The sequence below is a fragment of the Scyliorhinus torazame genome, chromosome 2 (assembly GCF_047496885.1).
Source record: "Scyliorhinus torazame isolate Kashiwa2021f chromosome 2, sScyTor2.1, whole genome shotgun sequence".
Taxonomy (NCBI): domain Eukaryota; kingdom Metazoa; phylum Chordata; class Chondrichthyes; order Carcharhiniformes; family Scyliorhinidae; genus Scyliorhinus; species Scyliorhinus torazame.
Genome location: NC_092708.1, coordinates 360,135,617 through 360,160,043, shown reverse-complemented (window position 1 = coordinate 360,160,043; position 24,427 = coordinate 360,135,617). Strand labels below are relative to the sequence as shown.

Here is a 24,427-nt window from a genome sequence, read left to right as displayed (position 1 = left end):
GATTCCGATGGCTCTGATGACCCAAATAGGTCAGTCTGCAATAAAGAATATGGAAGATACACTACTAACAGGATGGCGAAATCACATGGCTACAAACAGGTTCCAAGACTATAGAGGGAGATCGGGACCCGGAAAGTATGAAGACAGAAACCCGGTTAGAACCTACAATAGGAAGATGAACCCCAGAAATGCACGGCGCATGATAAATCAATGTTTCCGTTGTGACTCTCAATACCATTATGCTTTCAACTGTCCAACACGTTATAATAGAGTGTTTGAAGCGACACATGACACGGAAGAGTCAGAAGAGGAAAAGGATAGTGACCAGAAAGAAGGCATTGTCCTATTAACAAGCAGTTTTAGGCCGGTAATGAGGGTGTTGGTTGCAGAATCCTTCAATTGTGCTGTACTGGACAGTGGCTGCACATCTACTGTGTGTGGAATTGACTGGTTAAAATGTTACCTGGACTCCTTGAATGCTGAAGACCGTAACAAGGTTAAGGAATTTGAAAGTTCCACAAGTTTCAGGTTTGGGTATGATAATACTCTGAAGTCGCTGAAAAGAGTGGTGATCCCTTGCAATATTGCCGGAGTGAATCATTTCAACAGCACGGATGTTGTATCAAGTGAGATACCTTTCCTTCTAAGCAGACCGTCGATGAAGAAAGCACACATGAAACTGGATATGGAACAAGATAAGGCAACAGTTTTTGGAAAGACGGTGGACTTACAATTTACACAGTCGGGACACTATTGTATTCCATTACTGACAAATAACATTTCAAGTAGAGTGGTTAAGGATGTGTTAATGGCAGTTGAAAATGGGACGTCAGCTGATAAAAAGCTTGTTGTATTAAAACTGCATAGGCAATTTGCGTATTTGTCTCCTCGGAGGCTGAAACATTTATTAAAGGATGCAGGGGTAAGGGATGAAGACTATGCTAAACTGATAGAACAGGTTAGTGATCACTGTGAAGTTTTTAGGGTACAGAACACCAGCATGACCGATAGTAACCCTACCTTTGGCCAGATATTTTAACAACATTGTGGCCATGGACCTTAAGATCTGGATGAAGCCAATAATATATTTATTTTGCATTTTGTAGATTTAGCAACCAGATATGGTCAATCAACGATTGTACAAAGTAAAGAAAAGAGAGTAATTCTGGATCAAATCATGGAAAAATGGATAGGGACAGGAATGGGCGCACCGGCAAAATTCCTTACGGTCAATGGAGGAGAATTTGCTAATGATGAGTTTGGGATGTGTGTGAAAACGTGAATATCACAGTTATGAATACGGCTGCAGAAAGCTCATTTAGTAATGGTGTGTGTGAAAGAAACCATGCGGTAATAGATGACATGCTCTGGAAAATTTTGGCAGATAGACAAAACTGCAAGCTAAGTTCAGCTTTAGCATGGGCAGTACATGCAAAGAATTCATTGCAGCTGGTTGGGGGCTGTAGTCCTTATCAATTAGTGTTTGGTAGCAATCCTAAAATTCCGTCCATTTAGATGACCAGCCTCCAGCTTGGGAAGGGACTACAATTAGCTCTGCCTTTGCTGAGCATTTAAATGCATTACAGAGCAGTAGAAAAGCTTTTTTGGAAGCAGAAGTCTCTGAAAGAATTCGCAGAGCTTTAAGACATAATGAACAGCCATCAAATACCGTTTTTCAGCAAGGAGGCATGGTATACTATAAGAGAGACAATTTTAATGAATGGAAAGGCCCAGGGAAGATCATAGGCATAGATGCAAAACAATTATTTTGCAACATGGCAATCAAACTGTTAGGGTACATTCATCAAGGATAATGGGTACAGAGTACAAATTTTCAAATTTAGACAGAGTAGACAGACATGACGAGGAACCAGAATCATCTGGTACGCACGTGTTACGGAACTATGAGGACCAGTTAACTGATATAGACAGGGTTTCTGTAGAGGAACACAACGCTTCTGATGAATTAGAACAGGCCATTTATCCAAATGGACAGCTGCCAAAAGTTGGTACAAAAGTGACATACTTGCCTGAAGGGTCGAGTCAATGGAAGGATACAACTGTTATTATTACAGCAGGGAAGGCCACTGGAAAGTATAAACATTGGTTGAATGTACAGCATTCAGGGGAAGGAGTCAAGACAATGGATTGGGAACATGAATTTCAAAAATGGAGGGCGCAGAAATGCAGTGCCAGTTCAGAGAGTACATCAGATAGTGAACAGGTCCGCAGGAAAAGGTCGAGAACTATTGAAAGGACATCCCACAGCAGAAGGGAAAGATCAAGCAGTAGCAGTACAGAATGAGATACCAGGCGGGAGAGGGGACGTAGTTTATCAAGATCTCGGAACATACTAATAGGAGCGAAGCCCACATGCACGTGAGATTTTGGTGGCTTCCAATAAATTAGATGAGAAAGTTATCAAAGATGCCAAACAGCAAGAACTGCATAGTTGGAGTGAATCTGGGGTATACACGGAAGTACCGGATAGGGGACAAAGAGCTCTATCCCACAGATGGATTTGCACAGAAAAGGTTCTTCCGGATGGAACTTATAAGGCAAAGGCCAGGCTTATGGCAAGGGGATTTGAAGAAAACTTAGAAGATCAGGATTTAAGGGTAGATTCATCTACGGCAGGAAAGGTTATTTTAAAGATCTTCTTGGCTCTATTAGCCACAAAGGCATGGGAATGCAAATCTATAGATATAAAAGCTGCCTTTTTGCAGGGGCATCAGCTCCAGAGAGACATTTTTCTCCGTCCTCCTAAAGAGGCAGCTAACACAGAAGGGATACTCTGGAAGTTGAACAAATGTGCACATGGATTGAATGATGCGTCTAGAGTCTGGTACTTTTCAGTCAGGTCAGTTTTGTTAAAGTTATGCTGTTGCCAGTTGAAAGCAGATCCAGCAATGTTGTATTGGCACTATAAAGGAAATCTTTCTGGCATCTTTATGATGCATGTTGATGATTTTTTATGGGATGGGACTAGTGATTTCAAAGCTATTGTAATCTCTGGTTTGAGGAAAGAATTCAGGGTTGGAAGTCAGGCTTCCGGTGCATTTAAATATATTGGACCGGAAATCGGACAGACTAAGTTAGGGGCAACTTTACGTCAGCAATCTTATTTGGAAAGCATCAGCCCAATAGCAATTAGTCGTGGCCGGGTTTCACAAAAAAACGCAATGGTTTCAAAGATGGAAAAAGAGCAACTGCGAAGTTTAATTGGGCAACTGAATTGGTTAGGTAGACAGATTAGACCGGATGTGAGTTTTGATGTCTTAGAGTTGAGTACAAAAATGAATGATCCCAAAGTGGAAGACATAATAAGAGCAAATAAAGCGTTGGTCAAACTAAAAATGCAGGAATGTTTTGAGATTCCCGGTTTTAGGTGACCTTAGGTACTTGAAACTCATAGTTTATAGTGATGCGTCCTACGCAAATTTATGTGATGGGGTTTCAAGAGCAGGAGGTTTTACGATTTTCCTTTTGGGGAACAATGGTAAATGTTGCCCTCTTGTGTGGAAAACAAAGAAAATAAGGAATGGTCAAAAGCACTTTGGCTGCTGAGACGTTAAGCCTGAAAGAGGCGGTCGATATGGCCTTTTATATATCTCAGATATTGACAGAAATTTGGGGATTGGGGGTTTGGGTAATATACCTATTGAATGTCACGTTGACAATAAATCCCTGTGAGAAAATGTGCACTCTGCAAAAAGTGAAAATGAAAAAAGGTTAAGGATAGACATCGCAAGTTTGAAGCAGATGTTGGACAGAGGAAAAATAGCAAAAATTAAATGGGTCAACAGTAGCTATCAATTGTCAGACTGTTTTACAAAAAGAGGGGCTAGCTCACAGAAACGTTTGGAAATTGTTAATGAAGGGCGCCTGTTTCTGTGACTGTTTTTTTTCTTCCAAACAAAAAGAAAGAAAAAAAAGGGGGGGGGGGAAATTGCGTGTGTGTTTTTGAGTTTCCTGTAATTTTGTTTTCACCTAATTTGTTTTTTCTCCAAGGAAGGGGAGACTGTTAAGTAATGGGTTAAGAGACATTCCAATTAGTTGTCTCATTTATGTTAAGTATCCAATAATTGACACTGACATGTAAAGAGGCTTCAGGTGGCCTTTGTGTCAGGTGATGCGAAGATATAGTTTTGTGCAGAGTCTGTTAAAATGAAATAAAGGTATTTGTAAAAGGAGCAGTACCTTTGACTCTTTATACAACAGCAGCTAACATCTAACACAGGCCACCACCACCCTCTGTGTAAAAAACGTTCCCCGCACATCTCTACTGAACCTTTCCCCCCTCACCTTGAACTTGTGCCCCCTTGTAATTTTCAATTCCGCCGTGGGAAAAAGCCTCCAACTGTTCACCCTATCTATACCCCTAATAATTTTATAAACTTCTATCAGGCCGCCCCTCAGCCTCCGTCTCTCTAAGGAGAACAATCACAGTTTATTCAATCTTTCCTTATAGCTAATACCCTCCATAGCAGGCAACATCCTGGTGAACTTTTTCTGTACTCTTTCCAAAGCCTCCACATCCTTCTGGTAGTGTGGTGACCAGAATTGGACACGGTATTCCAAATGTGGCCGAACTAACGTTCTATATAACTGTAACATAATTTTCGAGTTTTATATTCGATACCCCCGTCCTATGAAGGCAAACATGCCATTTGCTTTCTTTACCACCACTTCCATCTGTGCTGCCACTTTTAAGGATCTGTTGACCTGCACGCCCAGATCTTTCTGTGTCTCTATGCTCCTGATGGTTCTGCCATTTATTTTATAGCTCCCACCTGAATTGGATCTACCAAAATGCATCACCTCGCATTTGTCCGGGTTAAATTCCATCTGCCATTTCTCTGCCCAATGTTGCAGCCTACCTATATCCTGTTGTATTCTCTGACAATCTTCATCACTATCCACAACTCCTGCAATTTCATATTTCATAGAATTTACAGTGCAGAAGGAGGCCATTCGGCCCATCGAGTCTGCACCGGCTCTTGGAAAGAGCAACCTACCCAAGGTCCACACCTCCCCCCTATCCCCATAACCCAGCAACCCCACCCAACACTATGGGCAATTTTGGACACTAAGGGCAATTTAGCTTAGCCAATCCACCTAACCTGCACATCTTTGGACTGTGGGAGGAAACCGGAGCACCCGGAGGAAACCCACGCACACATGGGGAGGATGTGCAGACTCCGCACAGACAGTGACCCAAGCCGGAATCGAACCTGGGACCCTGGAGCTGTGAAGCAATTGTGCTATCCACAATGCTACCGTGCTGCAATTTTAGTATCATCCGCAGACTTGCTAATCAGATACGCTACATTTTCTTCCAAGTCATTTATATATATTACAAAGAGCAGAAGTCCCAGTACTGATCCCTGCGGAACACCACTAGTTACAGACCTCCATTTGGAAAAACACCCTTTCACTGCTACCCTCTGACTTCTATGGCCAAGTCAGTACTGAATCCATCGAGCTAGTTCACCCCTGACCCCATGTGATTTAATCATTTGCACCAGCCTGCCGTGAGGGACCTTGTCAAATGCTTTACTAAAGTCCATGTAGACAACATCCACAACCCTTCCCTCGTCAATCATTTTTGTCACTTCTTCAAAAGACTCAATTAAATTAATGAGACATGACCTCCCGCGTACAAAACCATGCTGTTTGTCACGGATAAGACCAGTCGCTTCCAAATATGCATAGATCCTATCTCCGACAATCTTTTCCAACAATTTCAGTATCACTGACATCTAGCTCACTGGCCGATAATTATCCTTGCAACCCTTCTTAAATAACGGTACAACACTGGCTATCCTCCAATCCTCTGGGATCTCACCTGTGGCCAACGAGGACGCAAAGATTTCTGTTAGAGGCCCAGCAATTTGATCTCTTGTCTCCCTCAGTAATCTGGGATAGATGCCATCTGGCACTGGGCTTTGTCTAACCTAATGCTTTTTAACATACCTAACACTTCCTCCCTCGTAATAACGACCTACAGCATTTACACATCCCTCTGAGATCCCACCAATCAACGTGTCCCTCTCATTAAGGACCTCACCTACTTCCTTTGGTTCTACACATAATTTCCCTCCTTTGTCCTTGAGTGGACCAACTCTTTCTCTAGAGACCCTCTTGTTCCTAATGTACGTATAAAATGCCTTGGGATTCTCCTTAATCCTGTCTGCCAAGGACATTTCGTGACCTCTTTTTGCCCTCATAACTCTCTGCTTGAGCTCTTTTCTACTTCCCTTGTATTCCTCAACTGCTTCATCTGTTTTTAGTTGTCTGTACCTCACGTCTTTTCTTTTTGACAAGATTCGCAATTTCCCTGGTCATCCACGATTCCTGAATCCTGCCTTTCCTGTCCTTCCTTTTTACCGGCACATACCTGTCCTGCACTCCCATCAGCTGCTCCTTAAAAGACTCCCACATGCTAAATGTGGATTTACCCTCAAACTGCCTCTCCCAAACAAGAGCCGCCAAATCCTGCCTAATCTGGTTGGAGTTAGCCGTCCCCCAATTTAGCACCTTAATCCTAGGACAACACTCATCCTTTTCCATGAGTATCCTAAATCTTACGGAATTGTGGTCACTGTTCGCCACATGTTCTCCCACTGCAACTTTGATGACCTGGCTGGGCTCGTTGCGTAGTACCAGGTCCAATATAGCCCCCTCTATAGTCGGATTATCCACATGTTGTTCCAAAAAACCTTCTTGGACAGACTTAACAAATTCCTCACCATCCAGACTCCTAGCCCTAAGGGATTTCCAGTCAATATGAGGAAAATTAAAGTCTCCCACTACAACAACCCTATTATTTCTACATCAATCCAGAATCTGCTTACATATCTGTTCCTCAACTTCCCGTGGCCTGTTGGGAGGCCTGTAGTACACCCCCATCATATTGACTGCCCCCTTCCTGTTTCTGAGTTCTATCCACATTCTACTTGATTCTTCCATGGTGTCCTCCCTCTGTACAGCTGTAATATGTTCCCTAACCAGTATTGCAACTCCCTCACCTCTTTTACCTTCCTCCCTGTCCCACCTAAAACACCTATATCCTGGAATATTTAGCTGTCCCTTTTTTAACCAAGTCTCCGTTACAGCAACCACATCCAAGTTCTGCGCGTGAATCAAGGCTTTAAGTTCATCTGTCTTACCTGTTATACTCTGTGCATTGAAGCAGATACACTCCAGACCTCCAGGCCCACTGAGTTCGACCTCCCCCAGCCTAACTGACCCTGGTACCATGCTCATCCCCAGTCTCTACACTTGCTGGCTTACTGTTCTGATTCCCACCCTCCTGCCAAATTAGTTTAATCATACCCGAATCATACTAGCAAACCTCCCAGCCAGGATATAATGGCCGGTGCTTTAAGCGAGAGAGCGATGAGGCCGTTAAATCGCGGGAGAGGACAAAAGCGGGAAGCGCACCGGGCGCAAATCTGTTTGCAATCTAACCAGCCCGCTCCCATTGGTGAAATCAGTAGCGTGGCGAAAAAACAATAATCAGCACTTAAGCAAAATCTCCATACAATTAACGGGAGCGACCCCCTACCTAACATCCCCCATGATCTAAAGACCTTCTCAGCAAGTGGTCACACGATTAGTACTCCTTTTTATGTTTGTTTAAAAATATTTTTGATTTAATTTTCCAATTAAGGGGCAATTTAGCGTGGCCAAACCACCTACCCTGCATATCTTTGGGTTTTGGGGTTGAGGCCCACGCAGACACGGGGAGAATGTACAAATTCCACACGGACAGTGACCCAGGGCGGGGATCGAACCTGCATCCTCGGCGCTGTGAGGCAGCAGTGCTAACGACTGTGAGCTCCTTTATTAAAAACATGAAGCTGCTGTGTAAATACAATGGGGTAGTGGCCATCTTCACTCGCAGGCAACGGTGCTCGGAGGGGGTGGGGGAGCCCGGGGGGGGGGGGGGGGGGGCAGCCTCATCGGGTTTCCACCATCATGGGGGGGGGGGGGCGGGGGGGCGATGGCCACACATGGGCTGGGCTGGGGGAAGGTAGATGGTTTCTCAGCACCCGAAGGTCCGCCATGCGAACCGCTGGATCATGTGATCCTGAAGAATCCCCAGCCCCTGCCCGCCTGTCCCATCGACAACCCATAACTCCCACTGACCGCGGAGGCCTCTGGCCGCGCGGCTGAAGGCTATTGCTAATAGATAATCGACAATCGTTCTAACGTGAGTACTTCACACATCCCAAGTGGATCCGTGTGGGTGGGCGTGCCATGTAGCATGTGAGGGTTATTGCATAACATCCCAATCAGACCCTGATGTCTGGACATTGTGCCTTAACACTGCGAGAGGCAACACCACGGATGCAGCAGCCAACACCCGAACACCCAGGGGCTGGGTTGCAGTCCCAGGGACATTATCGGGACCGGAGGGCGGGTGTGTGATCCGGGAAGGGGACCAGCACCCTGTCCAGGTAATGTTACATTCAGGTGTATGGGGAACAGGGTCTTGGGTCCGGTGAGGAGGGGCCCCAGAGGTGCGTAGGCAGGGCGTGCGGGTGGGTGGAATGGAAGAGGCATAAGATCATAAGACATAGGAGCAGAATTAGGCCACACGGCCCATTGAGTCTGCTCCGCCATTCAATCATGGCTGATACTTTTCTCATCCCCATTCTCCTGTCTTCTCTCCATAACCCCTGATCCCCTTATGAATCAAGAACCTATCTATCTCTGTTTTAAAGACACTCAGTGAATTGGCCTCCACAGCCTTCTGCGGCAAAGAGTTCCACAGATTCACCACCCTCTGTCTGAAGAAATTTCTCCTCATCTCTGTTTTAAAGGATCGTACCTTTAGCCTGAGTTTGTGTCCTCTGGTTCTAGATTTTCCTACAAGTGGAAACATCTTCTCCACGTCCACTCTATCCAGGCCTCCCAGTATCCTGTAAGTTACAATAAGATCCCCCCTCATCCTTCTAAACTCCAACGAGTACAGACCCAGAGTCCTCAACCATTCCTCATATATAAGCATCCAGGACCTCCATGTCTGGGGAGATGGGCCTGGGATTGGTGCTCATCTCGCATCTCGGACGAAAGTGCCAGAGGAGTCATGTTGGTCGAGGTCAACGATTTTTATTCTTTATCAAATGTGTCCCCAACTGACCCAATCCCCTGATGGTGCCGCCCACATTCCCTACCCTTCCCAGACCCTCCCCACCCCTCCATAAACCCCCAACACAACTCTCCCAAATCCCCCTTACTGCCTCCCTACCCCCTCCCCCTCAGTGCCCTCTCAGTGATCCTCGACCTGTTTAGCTTTCTGTGCTCTACCGCTGTGTCTAGGTGTGTTCCCAGGATACACATCAGAAGCTGATGCAGTCAAGTGTCTAGAATGTCCTGTGGCCCTCAATGACCCTGGCAAGCATCCTCTAGGGGCTCTGGGGCCGGAGGGCAGTTATCTCACCATGTCGCCCTGTTCCGGGTGCTGACTCCGAGAATTGCCATTGTCAGCGGGGTGGTTCTCGGGGGAGCGGGTGACCGCCGTCACCACTCAGTAGGGTGGCTCCGGGTTGGCAACCAGCGTTCCCTTCCCTCGATCGGTGCCGATAGGGCCCTGGGGTTCACCTCGGGATGGAGGGACAGCTGGATCGAGCCCCGTCTAGCCCTGCGTAATATGGCTCTGCCAGCTCTGGCTGCTCCCCAGTCTGCAGCTTGGTGTCAGCACCCTCTGTGATGCTCCTCAGTGACTGGGATTTTGCTGCGGAGCACCATGGCAGGTCCACCTGCGACTGGGTCACATCCCCCAGCAACCGAGACGTCCTCTGCAGCGCCTCGGTTATGCACACCTGCGAATGGGACATGTCCCGCAGCACCTCCGCTATGCTCACCTGCAACTGGGGCAAGCTCCGCAGCGTCTCGGCTATGGCCACATGGGGACTGGGAGACCTCCCCTAGTGACTGGGACACTACCTGGAGGGCCTCTGCAATGCGCACCTGAGATTGGGACATGCCCCGCAGCGCCTCATCAAGGTCTGCCTAGTACTGGGTCATGTCCCCCAGCGACTGGGACACGCTGTCGAGGTGCTCAGCAACTGCGCCACGTTTTGGACACCTCCATTCATGCTACCAACGTTGTGCACCAAGCTCCCCACTGCGGTCGCCACCCTAGCAGTGTTGGCCTCGGTGCCACACATTGCCAGCGCCAGCTCCTGCACCCATAGGCTCTAGGACTCCTTCAATCAGCTATGGACCTGCTGGGGTGTCACTGATGCCCCCCTCGGAATCTCACGGCCGTACCCGAACATCTGCACCAGCTCGGGTAAACCTGGTCCAGCAGCTCAGCATCAGGCTGGGAACGGGCAGGGTCTTTGGATCCCGCAGACCTCCGACTACTGTCTCGTCTGGTCGCCCTGCCTCCACCTGATGTGCACCAGCAACTGTGAGGTGCTCACCAGAATGTGCCCCAGGAGCCTGTCCACTACTGTCGCCCATCGAAGTGCTGGTGGAGGGTGGGGGTGACAGCTGTTACACGTCGATCGTGGTCTCCTCGGAGCCCTCCTCCGAGGTCCAGACATGGGAGGCAGGGGGTGTGATCACCCCGAATGGGCCAGTGCCATCGGGTGGAGTTTCTGCAGGAGAATGGACACGTGGTCAGTGGGAGGGATGGGTCAGTCTGTATGGCATTAGCAACTCAGGTCATCTGTGTGGGGGCCGGTGAAACCTCACCTCTGCGCCATACGCCAACCTCTATGTTGGTTACTGATCTGTCCTCGGCCACACCCGCGACCTCCAGGGTCCGTCCCTCGTATGCAGTGAGGACTCTGATGTCCGGCATCCCGTCGCCCGTCTGTGCCTTTCCCCGTCTGCGGTGAGCCAACTTCTCGTGTGGGACACAGAAGGGACATCGTAAGCTATTGTTCACTGTGGGGGGTGGCGGAGGCGCTCGGGTGGGGCTTGCGGGGTTCAGAAGGTGGGGGTGGGGTGGGGAGACGGCCCATATGGGAGGGAAATGAGGAGTATGGGATGGGTGGGGGGGGGGGGGGGGGGGCGGCTGTTTCAGGGGTCCAGTGTCAACTCACTTGTGAGGCTTGGTGGAGGTATTTGACCTTCTTGCAGCACTGGGTGCCAGTTGAGAGCCTCGCAAGAACAGGGCATCACATCTGGCTTCTACCGCACCCAGTTATCTGGCCAGGTCAGCAAGCCCCGAACCGTGGGGCTGGACCTCTCGGCTGTACAGCTGTGAGCTGTGTGGGGCTGACTCTGCAAGATCATTTTAAGCGCTGCTCTCCCTTGTTAGCGGGGGTTGGGGACGGCGAGCGCGGTCCCAGCGAATGAGCTGGCGGGACCATAATGTGTGCCATGAAGCTAGTGAACTCATTAACATTTTATAGCAGTGATGGCCTCGCCTCGGGAAACTAGCGGCAGTTCCCGTTCGTTACCACACTTAGAAACCTTTTGGTTAAATCGCACCCAGTGGAAGCGGAAAACTTGAATGAAAGAAAATTTATTGGTGAATCTTGAAAGGGGGTGAAAAAAACAGGCATGATTGAGGGGGATGGACACGGTGGTGGCGATAATGGGCCTGGATTCAGGAGAGGCACCAGAGACCCACCATGATTTCTCCCCCTGGCTCTAGTCATGAGCAACAGCAGAATAGTATTCAACTCTGATTCGTGGTTTGTTAGTAGGGTTTGGGGGTGGTGATTTTGCTGGGCAAGCGGGTGAGGTACCAGTTGGAGATGGTGGTGGGCCTAGGTCGGGGGCTTTTTCAGAGGGTCGGTGCAGAGTGGATGGGCCAAAAGGCCTCCTTCTGCACTGTAGGGATTCTACGATTCTACGTGATTGTTTCTTGGGCAAGATTGAATTCGCCCATGGTAAACCGCCTATGAACAATCAAAGTCAAAGATGAGACAGCAAGACTGGCCCTGAGGATAGGTATCGAAAGATGTTTATAACGTCCATGAAACGGAAATCTCGCAGCAACAACACCTTCAGGGGATGGGCGGGGGGGTGGAGAACAGAATTGTTAAAAAAACAAAAGAATGACCTGATGGATGTTGTTTCATGAGAATGTGGATCTTGAGCAAGTCACCACTGCATCTTGTAAAAGCTAACAAAATGTTAATGAGCTTAGAGTGAAACGCAGTCAAAAAAACCTTGGAAACGGAAAGCTGAACTAAAAACAGAAATGTTGCAAATACTCAACATGTTACGCAGCATCTGTGGAGGGAGAACAGGTCATCAACCTGAGGCACGTTGGGTGCAGTTTTCCGTCCCCACCCTCCGGCGGGATCTTCCAGTCCCTCTGAAGTGGTTGGACGTTTGACTGGCTCGCCACACCCACCCTTGCGGGACTGGAAAATCCTGGCTGTTGACTCTGTTTCTCGCTTCACACCTGCTGCGTGACCAGCTGAGCATTTCCAGCATTTTTTAGTTTTTACCCCATTGCGATAAGTGACCGTTGATATTTCTTCCAGAGAAGGGAATTCCTTTAAGACTAAGGATTTTTCTTTTTATTACTGTTCCAAACAACTGATCTGTGGCTGCAGCAGGGAGCCAAGTCCCAGTCTAATATCCATTTCGGGAAACTGATTTACTGATCCAATTATTCACAACCTCGCTGGATTTATTATACCAACTGTTGGCTTCGAGTAAGATTGGCAATTTTCTTGTCATCTATTCCTTTCTCCGTTGCACAATTTATTTCCCATCAACAACTTTGGCGGAGAACAAAAACCCTTCAAATTCAAATTTCAGAAAATGTTAGTTCCTGTGAGAAAGGGAAGAAGCTCCTAACCTGGGTCTACACAAAGCCACTTACTCTGGTCACTATGGTGACCAGGACACTCTTTTGTGTTGCAGGTGACAACACAAAGCAACTATAATTTCAAGGATAGATGGCGAATGCTTACAAGCCATTTCTATGAAAAACACTTACCTCCTGACGTGAGTTATTATCGTCTAATCATGGACTGCCTATTGCTTTTCTAACTTACTGAGGACTTGTGAGGGTGATTGATGTAGATTTTCTGATAAACATTTAAACGCAAATGTTGTTGCTTGAGATATTTGCTCCACTTTATACATCCATCAAGCCAGAAAGGCTACCAACCAGTTTATACTGATGGTTTGTCAGAACTGGACAGATTCCAGGTAAAACACCTCAGCTTTAAATCAGGCACTTTATAGCCTCCGACCGCAACGCCCCTTCAGCTAGTGAATTGTAAATTCAGTTAATAAAATCGGAAATATCAGGCTAAAAAAAAAATACTTGAGTTCAACAATTTCAGATCATATTTACTACTCCCAGGCGCTTGTAACAATTTTTCTGGGTTGCCATTTTTAGTTCCTCTAGACCCATTTTTGGGGATTGGATTTTATGTAGAGGATGGTGGCCCTGCCCAAAGAGTAAAAGTCAGTGGTGAGTCACCCTTACCTGGCAGGGTCGCCCCACAGCCATTAATTGCCTTAAGGTTCTGCCCCATCGGAGAGGAAGTTCCTTTCCGAAAGCTGGCAGTCAATTAAATGGCGCCTGCCACTGGGACTAGCCAGTCCATAGGAGCCCAGATGAAGGCAAGGATGAAGGTCTTGCCAGGACCAGGTGGGCAGACCCCAGTGAAAGGGGGGGGGGGGGGGGGAGGGCCAGGGATGGTAGAGCAGGAAGGGGAAATGAGGGGCTAACCAATTTCCTCCTTTCATACAACCCCCTGGCCCAACCCCCCACCAAACCCACATTACCACCAGGGTCACACCAATGGAACTGTTGATGGAACATTGTCTCTGTACTCGGCTGGACCTGATGTTCCCCAATTTGGCGGGAAGAGTGGAGGTGACATAAGCTCCGCAATACCGTGACTCGACCAAAGGTAAACAGATCCTTCAAAGCAGATCATCTAATTTTTGTCAGAAACTTCAGGATTGGACCAACATTGTTCCCTGGGAAAATCGTAACAATGTCTGGGCCTGTGTCTTATTTGGTGGACCTACAAGAGAGACAGGTGTGAAAGTACGTGCACCACGTAAGGAGAGAGGCTGAGACCTTTACACAACCATCTGTTGCTGACGACACCACAACCTCGATGCTGGAAGAACCTGTCAGAGAACTGAGGTGATCCACCAGACCTCAGCAGTCGCCTGATACACTGACCTTATGAAAGACTGTACCCTACCAACCTCTTTTGTGGTTCTGCCCTTGTTATAACAAGTTACCTGTTATTATCTTGTAATGTATATAGTACTGCGGAACTTGAGGGGGGAGGGATTTGGAACATGGCTCCTTTAAGGGCTGATCGTTTGCAGGCCATGAGACCCGCCAGAGGCCTACCACGCGGGAGCGCCAAAGCTTGGCCAATGGAAAGAAAGCATAGGCCCAGGGGCCTGGGGAGTGTCAACTCGGGACTCAAGGAGTATCAACTGATGTTCCTTTACATAGTTTAACCTCATTGTTCATTTCACTAAATCACGTTGTTCTTTAAATAGCGTCCTCGTTGACACCTTGCTCTTTACACACTTCTTCAAATAAAGGGGGAGGCATAAATTTGAAACTTTCTTCCACAAACATCAATTGATGCTTGATCAGTCGTAACTTTTATATTTATGTGATTAAAAAGTATTCAGGGATATAGGGAAAAAACAGGTACATGGAGTTAGGTCACAGATCACTAATGATCTAATTGAAAGAGTCTAAATGGCCTCGGCCTGTTCCTAACTTGCTATGTCATCTACCTGAAATGTTAACTCTGTTTCTCTTTCCACAGATGCTGACTGACCTTCAGAGTATTTCCACCATTTTCCGTTAACTCAGATAGCCTTCGCCCACAGTAGACTGTAGACTGTAGCAGTTCTACTCATGCAAAGTTTATGGCAGTTGATTGGATGACCTTTAAATTAGAATATTCCAGCACACAAAGAGGCCTTTCAGCCCATCCCACCTGGTACTCCAAAGGAGCTACACCCTAGCTCCTGTTTATGGGGCACTAATTGCCACCAAATGTTTTCAATTGTTCATCTTCCAAATATATCTCCACTTTCTGTTTGAAGGCTATCGTGAATCCATCATTGTTTCTGGAAGGACTTTCCTGGGATTGAAATATTGGCATACAATTGAACAACCAATCAGAAAAGGAACCTGCAATAACATTATCAAAATTGTCAAGGAAATCAGTGAGAATCACTGTTATGTATCTGTTATAACCTGCCTGCTTACCATTGTCTGGGGACTAATGACAATCCCACAATCCTGTGGGAGTATGCGCTTCCCCAATGAGGGGGGCGGAGAAATCATTAGCAGACACCCTGTATAAATAAAGCTGGCCAGTTTGGCACCAGCCAGGAAGGAGTGAGCAGCAAGCGAAGTTGCTGCTGCTGTTAAATATATATATATATATATATATATATATACATATATATATATATATATACATACACACACGTTATTGTAAATAAGTGTTATTTCCTTGTATCCTTAAAACTCGTGCTGGATTCTTTGTGGCCCTCACAAAAGTATCTTACACTGTTACATCTGGCTGTGTCTATCAATTACTTTACATTACAATATGTGGGCATGAATGCCAATTATCTTACATCAAGACAAATGCCAATCCAGGGAGAATGCAGCCATAAGCTATCCTTGTCGGAATAGTTGACAGGAGAGTATCGTTAACCTGAATTTAGCCAGCACCTTGTACATAAAGCACAAATGATAAACAATGAGAAAAACCTCAGAAGTATTACAAATGGCTCAACACAAAAGTCAGGCTTACAAGCAACAGAGAAACAAAAATACTTATTAACTATCTTTATGTATGGGGCGGTATAGTGGCGTAGTGGTTAGCACTGCTGGCTCACGGCGCTGAGGACTCAGGTTCGATCCCGGCCCCGGGTCACTGTCCGTGTGGAGTTTGCACATTCTCCCCGTATCTGCATGGGTCTCACCCCCACAATCCAAAAAGGTGTGCAGAGTAGGTGAATTGGCCATGCTAAATTGCCCCTTAATTGGAAAAAAGAATTGGGTACTCTTTAATAAAAAACATCTTTATGCAGAGATAGAACTGACCGCACAAAATTATTCCATCTGTTTTTCCACCTCCAGTTAGCAATGGGTCACACATTTCATTCAATTTGCATTGGCAACAAAATGCCTCTGTTGCTGTCTGCAATATAGTGTGCTTTCAGAAGAACATGGTGGTGAAATCCCCCTCATTTCCCCCATTCAGACCTGCTAATATGTCCCTGGATGGGATATAACTGAACCTGCTTATATATCCCCAGATACGTATACCTGCAGCTGGTAATTCACCACTTGATGTGAGTACTAGGCGATTAGGAACCGGTTTAGCTCACTTGGCTAGGCAGCTGGTTCGAGATGCAGAGCAAGGCCAATAGCGTGGGTTCAATTCCCGTACCGGCTGAGGTTATTCATGAAGGCTCTGCCTTCTCAACTTTGTCCCTCACCTGAGGTGTGGTAATCCTCAGGTTAAACCACCACAAGTCAGCTCTCCCCCGCAAAGTGGTCATCTGGGACTATGGTGACTTTGCCTTACCTCTACCGCTGAGGAGGGTGCACTTTACTACTTACCACAATAAGTAGGATCACCGATATGGTGTAGTATAATGAATCCCTGAACACAGACCACTGTGTCAGATACACGATCTGAAAAAGACAAAAATGGAGCGACTGAAAAAGCAGCAGGGGTTTCTCCTGAGAGCTTTTCACATTCTGTTCCTATGATTATCTCCTGCGCATTCAATGCCTCAAGCCCTTTCAATCCTTACACCAATACCCATCGAAGAGATCAGCATTCAAACTTCCACAGTTATGCAGTGGAATGGTGGAAATCCAGTCTGCTGGCAGCATCATACTAATCTCACGGGTGGTGGCGTAGTGGTATTGTCACTGGACTGGTAACCACAGGCTCAGAGTAATGCTCAGCGGACCCCGGTTCGAATCCCACCACTGCAGATGGTGAAATTAGAATTGAATAAAATTCTGGAATTACAAATCCAATGATGACCATGAAACCATTGTCGATTGCCGTGAAAAAACATCAGGTTCACTAATGTCCGTTAGGGAAGGAAATCTGCCATCCTTTCCTGGTCTGGCCCACATGTGACTCCAGACCCACAGCAATGTGGTTGACTCTTAACTGCCCCCTCAAGGGCAATTAGGGACAGGCAACAGGCCTGCGATGCCCGCGTCCCATGAACAAATAAAGTGTAGGGGTTGGTTTAGCACAGGGCTAAATCGCTGGCTTTGAAAGCAGACCAAGGCAGGCCAGCAGCACGGTTCAATTCCCGTACCAGCCTCCCCGAACAGGCGCCGGAATGTGGCGACCCTAGTCACAGTAACTTCATTTGAAGCCTACTTGTGACAATAAGCGATTTTCATTTTCATTTTAAAAAATATTCACTGTTCAGCCAGAGGTGCTCAGTATAATGTACCCAGAGGTGTTGTGCAGTTTTGTCTCACAGGGAGGGAAATACCTGAACTCCATTTGGTGGGTCTCCACCATGGGCACAGCCACAATTACAAACTCATAATTTGTGCAAATTGTAAATGCGACCTCGCGCTCGGCCACATTTTTAAGCCAACAATTCTCCATTTAAAGCATTGACAGTTTTATAACAAAAGATCATTTAAATATTTTTTGAAGTTCTATGTCATAAAGATACATCTTGTCAGACACTGGACTTCAGAGTAAATCTGAGACCACACTAAAATTAAGATAAGAGTACATGCTTCTCAGTAATTCACACTTCCAGTACTGAAAAGATAAAGGTCATTCGAACAAGAGTAATGATTAGCAAATAAATACAACATTAATCTCTTTATTTTGGTGACGCGACTAATGACTTCTATGATAAAGTTTGGAGTACGGGTGTGCAGTTCTGGTCGCCATACTAGCGGAAGGATCTGATTGCACTAGAAAGGGTGCAGAGGAGATCCACCAGGATGTTGCCTGGGCTGGAATGTTTCAGTTATGAAGAGAGGCCGGCCATGTTTTCCTTACAGCAGAGAAGGCTGAGGGGGGACATGATCGAAGTGTCCAAAATTATGAAGGACATAGATAGGGTAGATAGCAAGGAACATTTCACCTTAGTCGAGGGGTCAATAACCAAGGGGTGTAGATTTAAGGTAAGGGGCAGGAATTTTAGAAAGGATTTGAGGGAAAACGTTTTCGCCCAGAGGGTGGTGGGAATCGGGAATGCACTGCCTGAACGGGTGGTAGATGCGGGAACCCTCACAACATTTAAGAGGCATTTAGTCGAGCACTTAAAATGCCACAGCATACAAGGCTATGGGCCAAGATCTGTAAAATAGGATTAGAATAGACAGGTGCATGGTGGGGGGAGCAGATCTGATGGATCTCGTTTTGAGCGGCAAAACTCTATGACTAGTAAGTTTGAGCAGGTGTGGATAATACTTAATGACAATTGTGCAAACATCAGTGAAAAATGAGGAATATTTCTGTGATTCTGTGGAGGCACAGTCCTACCCTGAGGGACCTTCCTCCATCCTCAAACCTTCCTTTTGCTTTGCAATGCGAAAAACAGTCAAGCTTTGACTTTCTTCAGAGAACTAAAGGGGTGTTTGAAGCAATGTTTTCTGATTAAATCAATAGAGATCAGTATTTTTTGCAAGATAATGTCAAATGTTTGCTGTTCTAACCAGCCTGTAAACAAATGGTTCTGTCCATTTCTATGTATTACTTCTATCTTTTGAATACTGTTTTATTTATGTTTTTTAATGGTCTGTAAAAGTTTGGAATGAGGTGTCGTCATTCAGCCCATCCTTTCAAACACCACAAGTAATTTGCCCTATCATTTAATCCATTTTAACGGGGGTTATTTAATACCCTACCCCAAGGCAGTGGTCAATTTAATTGGGCGCAAGGGTGCCAGGTGGGACCCTGTCACATTCCCACCTCTGCCCTGCTTACGTCTGGGTGGCAAGACTTATTGACAGCCTTCCTGCCTCCCTGTCAATTGAGATCCTTATTTGGGCAATTACCGCCCACTCAAGGGCCTTGTTCCACTGCTGCTGGTTGAATACCAGTGGTGGGCAGGGGATTTGTTGTGTAGGGTGTCGTCCACTAGAAAGTAAGTGACAGCCCCTTTTTGGGTCCTTTGGGAATTTTGATCTTTGCCAATCAGGCACTTAATTTACCAGTGGGATCCAGGGGAAGCACCCATCACCCCTCCCCTGGAGAACTGCCAGCCAATCAGAGGAGCAGTGGCAGCCACCAGAGGCCAAGAATTAGAGAGGAACCTAGGTTGCAGCTGTGGGTGGGGCGGTGAGATGGTCGGCGCGGGGCGGTGAGAAGGTAGGCGCGGGGCGGTGAGATGGTCGGCGCGGGGCAGTGAGACGGTCGGCGCGGGGCGGTGAGATGGTCGGCGCGGGGCGGTGAGATGGTCGGCGGAGGGCGGTGAGATGGTCGGCGTGGGGCGGTGAGATGGTCGGCGCGGGGCGGTGAGACGGTCGGCGCGGGGCGGTGAGACGGTCGGCGCGGGGCGGTGAGACGGTCGGCGCGGGGCGGTGAGACGGTCGGTGCGGGGCGGTGAGATGGTCGGCGCGGGGCGGTGAGATGGTCGGCTCGGGGCGGTGAGACGATCGGCGGGGCGATGAGACGGTCGGCGGGGCGGTGAGACGGTCGACGGGGCGGTGAGATAGTCGCCACGGGGCGGTGAGGTGGTCGGCGGGGCGGTGAGATGGTCGGCGGGGCGGTGAGACGGTCGGCGGGGCGGTGAAATGGTCGGGTCGGCGCGGGGCGGTGAGACGGTCGGCGCGGGGCGGTGAGAAGGTCGCCACGGGGCGGTGAGAAGGTCGGCGCGGGGCGGTGAGACTGACGGCGTGGGGCGGTGAGACGGACGGCGCGGGGCGGTGAGACGGTCGGCACGGGGCGGTGAGATGGTCGGCGCAGGGCGGTGAGACGGTCGGCGCAGGGCGGTGAGATGGTCGGCGTGGGGCGGTGAAATGGTCGGGTCGGCGCGGGGCGGTGAGACGGTCGGCGCGGGGCGGTGAGATGGTCGGCATGGGGCGGTGAAATGGTCGGGTCGGCGCGGGGCGGTGAGACGGTCGGCGCGGGGCGGTGAGATGGTCGCCACGGGGCGGTGAGAAGGTCGGCACGGGGCGGTGAGATGGTCGGCGCAGGGCGGTGAGACGGTCGGCGCAGGGCGGTGAGATGGTCGGCGTGGGGCGGTGAAATGGTCGGGTCGGCGCGGGGCGGTGAGACGGTCGGCGCGGGGCGGTGAGATGGTCGCCACGGGGCGGTGAAATGGTCGGGTCAGCGCGGGGCGGTGAGACGGTCGGCGCGGGGCGGTGAGATGGTCGCCACGGGGCGGTGAGAAGGTCGGCGCGGGGCGGTGAGATGGTCAGCGGGGGGGCGGTGAGACGGCCGGAGTGGGGCGATGAGATGGTCCGCGGGGTGGTGAGATGGTCGGCGTGGGGCGGTGAGACGGTCGGCGCGGGGCGGTGAGACGGTCGGCGCGGGGCGGTGAGACGGTCGGCGCAGGGCGGTGAGATGGTTGGCGCGGGGCGGTGAGACGGTAGGCGGGGCGGTGAGATGGTCGCCACGGGGCGGTGAGATGGTCGGCAGGGCGGTGAGACGGTCGGCGCGGGGCGGTGAGATGGTCGCCACGGGGCGGTGAGATGGTCGGCGGGGCGGAAAGACGGTCGGCGGGGCGATGAGATGGTCGGCGGGGCGTTGAGATGGTTGTGGCGGGGCGGTGAGACGGTCGGCGGGGCGGTGAGAAGGTAGGCGCGGGGCGGTGAGATGGTCGGCGCGGGGCAGTGAGACGGTCGGCGCGGGGCGGTGAGATGGTCGGCGGGGCGGTGAGACGGTCGGCGCGGGGCGGTGAGAAGGTCAGCGCGGGGCGGTGAGATGGTCGGCGGGGTGCGGTGAGACGGCCGGCGCGGTGAGATGATCGGCGTGGGGCGGTGTGATGGTCGGCGCGGGGCGGTGAGACGGTCGGCGCGGGGCAGTGAGACGGTGGGCGCGGGGCGGTGAGACGGTCGGCGCGGGACGGTGAGACGGTCGGCGCGGGGCGGTGAGACGGTCGGCGCGGGGCGGTGAGACGGACGGCGTGAGATGGTCGGCGCGGGGCTGTGAGACGGTCGACGTGGGGCGGTGAGATGGTCGGCGCAGGGCGGTGAGACGGTCGGCGCAGGGCGGTGAGATGGTCGGCGTAGGGCGGTGAAATGGTCAGGTCGGCGCGGGGCGTTGAGACGGTCGGCGCGGGGTGGTGAGACGGTCGGTGCGGGGTGGTGAGACGGTCGGCGCGGGGCGGTGAAATGGTCGGCGCGGAACGGTGAGACGGTAGGCGGGGCGGTGAGATGGTCGGCGGGGCGGTGAGACGGTCGGCGGGGCGGTGAGATGGTCGGCACGGGGCGGTGAGAAGGTCGGCGCGGGGCGGTGAGATGGTCAGCGGGGGGCGGTGAGACGGCCGGCGTGGGGTGGTGAGATGGTCTGCGGGGCGGTGAGATGGTCGGCGTGGGGCGGTGAGACGGTCGGCGCGGGGCGGTGAGACGGTCGACGCGGGGCGGTGAGACGGTCGGCACGGGGCGGTGAGACGGTCGGTGCGGGGTGGTGAGATGGTCGGCGCGGGGTGGTGAGATGGTCGGCGTGGGGCGGTGAGATGGTCGGCGCGGGGCGGTGAGACGGTCGGCGCGGGGCGGTGAGACGGTCGGCGCGGGGCGGTGAGACGGTCGGCTCGGGGCGGTGAGACGATCGGCGGGGCGATGAGACGGTCGGCGGGGCGGTGAGACGGACGGCGGGGCGGTGAGATGGTCGCCACGGGGTGGTGAGATGGTCGGCGGGGTGGTGAGATGGTCGGCGGGGCGGCGAGACGGTCGGCGCGGGGCGGTGAGAAGGTCGGCGCGGGGCGATGAGACGGTCGGCGGGGCGGTGAGACGGTCGGCGGGGCGGTGAGATGGTCGCCACGGGGCGGTGAGACGGTCGGCGGGGCGGTGAGATGGTCGGCGCGGGGCGGTGAGACGGTCGGCGGGGCGGTGAGATGGTCGCCACGGGGCGGTGAGATGGTCGGCGGGGCGGTGAGACGGTCGGCGCGGGGCGGTGAGATGGTCGGCACGGGGCGGTGAGAAGGTCGGCGCGGGGCGGTGAGATGGTCAGCGGGGGGCGGTGAGACGGCCGGCGTGGGGCGGTGAGATGGTCGGCGTGGGGCGGTGAGACGGTCGGCGCGGGGCGGTGAGACGGTCGGCGCGGGGCGGTGAGACGGTCGGCACGGGGCGGTGAGACGGTCGGTGCGGGGTGGTGAGATGGTCGGCGCGGGGTGGTGAGATGGTCGGCGTGGGGCGGTGAGATGGTCGGTTCGGCTCGGGGCGGTGAGACGGTTGGCGCGGGGCGGTGAGACGGTCCGTGCGGGGCGGTGAGATGGTCGGCGGGGCGATGAGACGGTCGGCGGGGCGGTGAGACGGTCGGCGGGGCGGTGAGATGGTCGCCACGGGGCGGTGAGATGGTCGGTGGGGCGGTGAGACGGTCGGCGGGGCGGTGAGACGGTCGGCGCGGGGCGGTGAGATGGTCGGCGCGGGGCGGTGAGACGGTCGGCGGGGCGGTGAGGCGGTCGGCGGGGCGGTGAGATGGTCGCCACGGGGCGGAGAGATGGTCGGCGGGGCGGTGAGATGGTCGGCGGGGCGGTGAGACGGTCGGCGGGGCGGTGAGATGGTCGCCACGGGGCGGTGAGATGGTCGGTGGGGCGGTGAGACGGTCGGCGGGGCGGTGAGACGGTCGGCGCGGGGCGGTGAGATGGTCGGCGCGGGGCGGTGAGACGGTCGGCGGGGCGGTGAGGCGGTCGGCGGGGCGGTGAGATGGTCGCCACGGGGCGGAGAGATGGTCGGCGGGGCGGTGAGACGGTCGGCGCGGGGCGGTGAGATGGTCGCCACGGGGCGGTGAGATGGTCGGCGGGGCGGAAAGACGGTCGGCGGGGCGATGAGATGGTCGGCGGAGCGGTGAGACGGTCGGCGCGGGGCGGTGAGACGGTCGGCGCGGGGCGGTGAGACGGTCGGCACGGGGCGGTGAGACGGTCGGTGCGGGGTGGTGAGATGGTCGGCGCGGGGTGGTGAGATGGTCGGCGTGGGGCGGTGAGATGGTCGGTTCGGCTCGGGGCGGTGAGACGGTTGGCGCGGGGCGGTGAGACGGTCCGTGCGGGGCGGTGAGATGGTCGGCGGGGCGATGAGACGGTCGGCGGGGCGGTGAGACGGTTGGCGGGGCGGTGAGATGGTCGCCACGGGGCGGTGAGATGGTCGGTGGGGCGGTGAGACGGTCGGCGGGGCGGTGAGACGGTCGGCGCGGGGCGGTGAGATGGTCGGCGCGGGGCGGTGAGACGGTCGGCGGGGCGGTGAGGCGGGGCGGTGAGATGGTCGCCACGGGGCGGAGAGATGGTCGGCGGGGCGGTGAGACGGTCGGCGCGGGGCGGTGAGATGGTCGCCACGGGGCGGTGAGATGGTCGGCGGGGCGGAAAGACGGTCGGCGGGGCGATGAGATGGTCGGCGGAGCGGTGAGATGGTTGGCGCGGGGCGGTGAGACAGTCGGCGGGGTGGTGAGACGGTCGGCGGGGCGTTGAGATGGTCGGCGCGAGGCAGTGAGACTGTCGGCGCGGGGCTTGAGATGGTTGGCGGGGCGGTGAGACGGTCGGCGGGGCAGTGAGACGGTCGGCGGGGCGGTGAGATGGTCGGCGGGGCGGTGAGATGGTTGGCGCGGGGCGGTGAGATGGTCGGCGCGGGGCGGTGAGATGGTCGGCGAGGCGGTGAGATGGTTGGCACGGGGCGGTGAGACGGTCGGCGGGGCGGTGAGATGGTCGGCGGGGCGTTGAGATGGTCGGCGCGAGGCGGTGAGACGGTCGGCGCGGGGCGGTGAGATGGTCGACGCTGGGCGGTGAGATGGTCGGAGCGGGGCGGTGAGATGGTCGGCGCGGGGCGGTGAGATGGTCGGCGGGGCGGTGAGACGGTCGGCAGGGCGGTGAGACGGTCGGCGGGGCGGTGAGATGGTCGGCGGGGCGGTGAGATGGTTGGCGCGGGGCGGTGAGACGGTCGGCGGGGCGGTGAGACGGTCGGCGGTGCATTGAGATGGTCGGCGCAAGGCGGTGAGACGGTCGGCGCGGAGCGGTGAGACGGTCGGCGCGGGGCGGTGAGATGGTCGACGCGGGGCGGTGAGTTGGTTGGACGGGGCGGTGAGACGGTCAGCGCGGGGCGGTGAGATGGTTGGCGCGGGGCGGTGAGATGGTCGCCACGGGGCGGTGAGACGGTCGGCGGGGCGGTGAGACGGTCGGCGGGGCGGTGGGACGGTCGGCGGGGCGTTGAGATGGTCGGCGCGAGGCGGTGAGACGGTCGGCGCGGGGCGGTGAGATGGTCGACGCGGGGCGGTGAGATGGTCGGAGCGGGGCGGTGAGATGGTCGGCGCGGGGCGGTGAGATGGTCGGCGCGGGG

General features: G+C 52.7%; 1 protein-coding gene across 3 annotated transcripts in view; it reads right to left on the bottom strand.

Moving 5' to 3' along the window:
• Nucleotides 1-24,427, bottom strand: part of LOC140403986 (sodium/potassium/calcium exchanger 4-like) — a 385,824-nt gene that overhangs the window by 101,037 nt on the left and 260,360 nt on the right. For all 3 annotated transcript variants that reach the window (XM_072492315.1, XM_072492305.1, XM_072492325.1), the window contains exon 7: nucleotides 16,565-16,639. In XM_072492315.1, coding sequence (XP_072348416.1) covers nucleotides 16,565-16,639 — 75 coding nt within the window. The remainder of the gene's footprint in view (nucleotides 1-16,564; nucleotides 16,640-24,427) is intronic.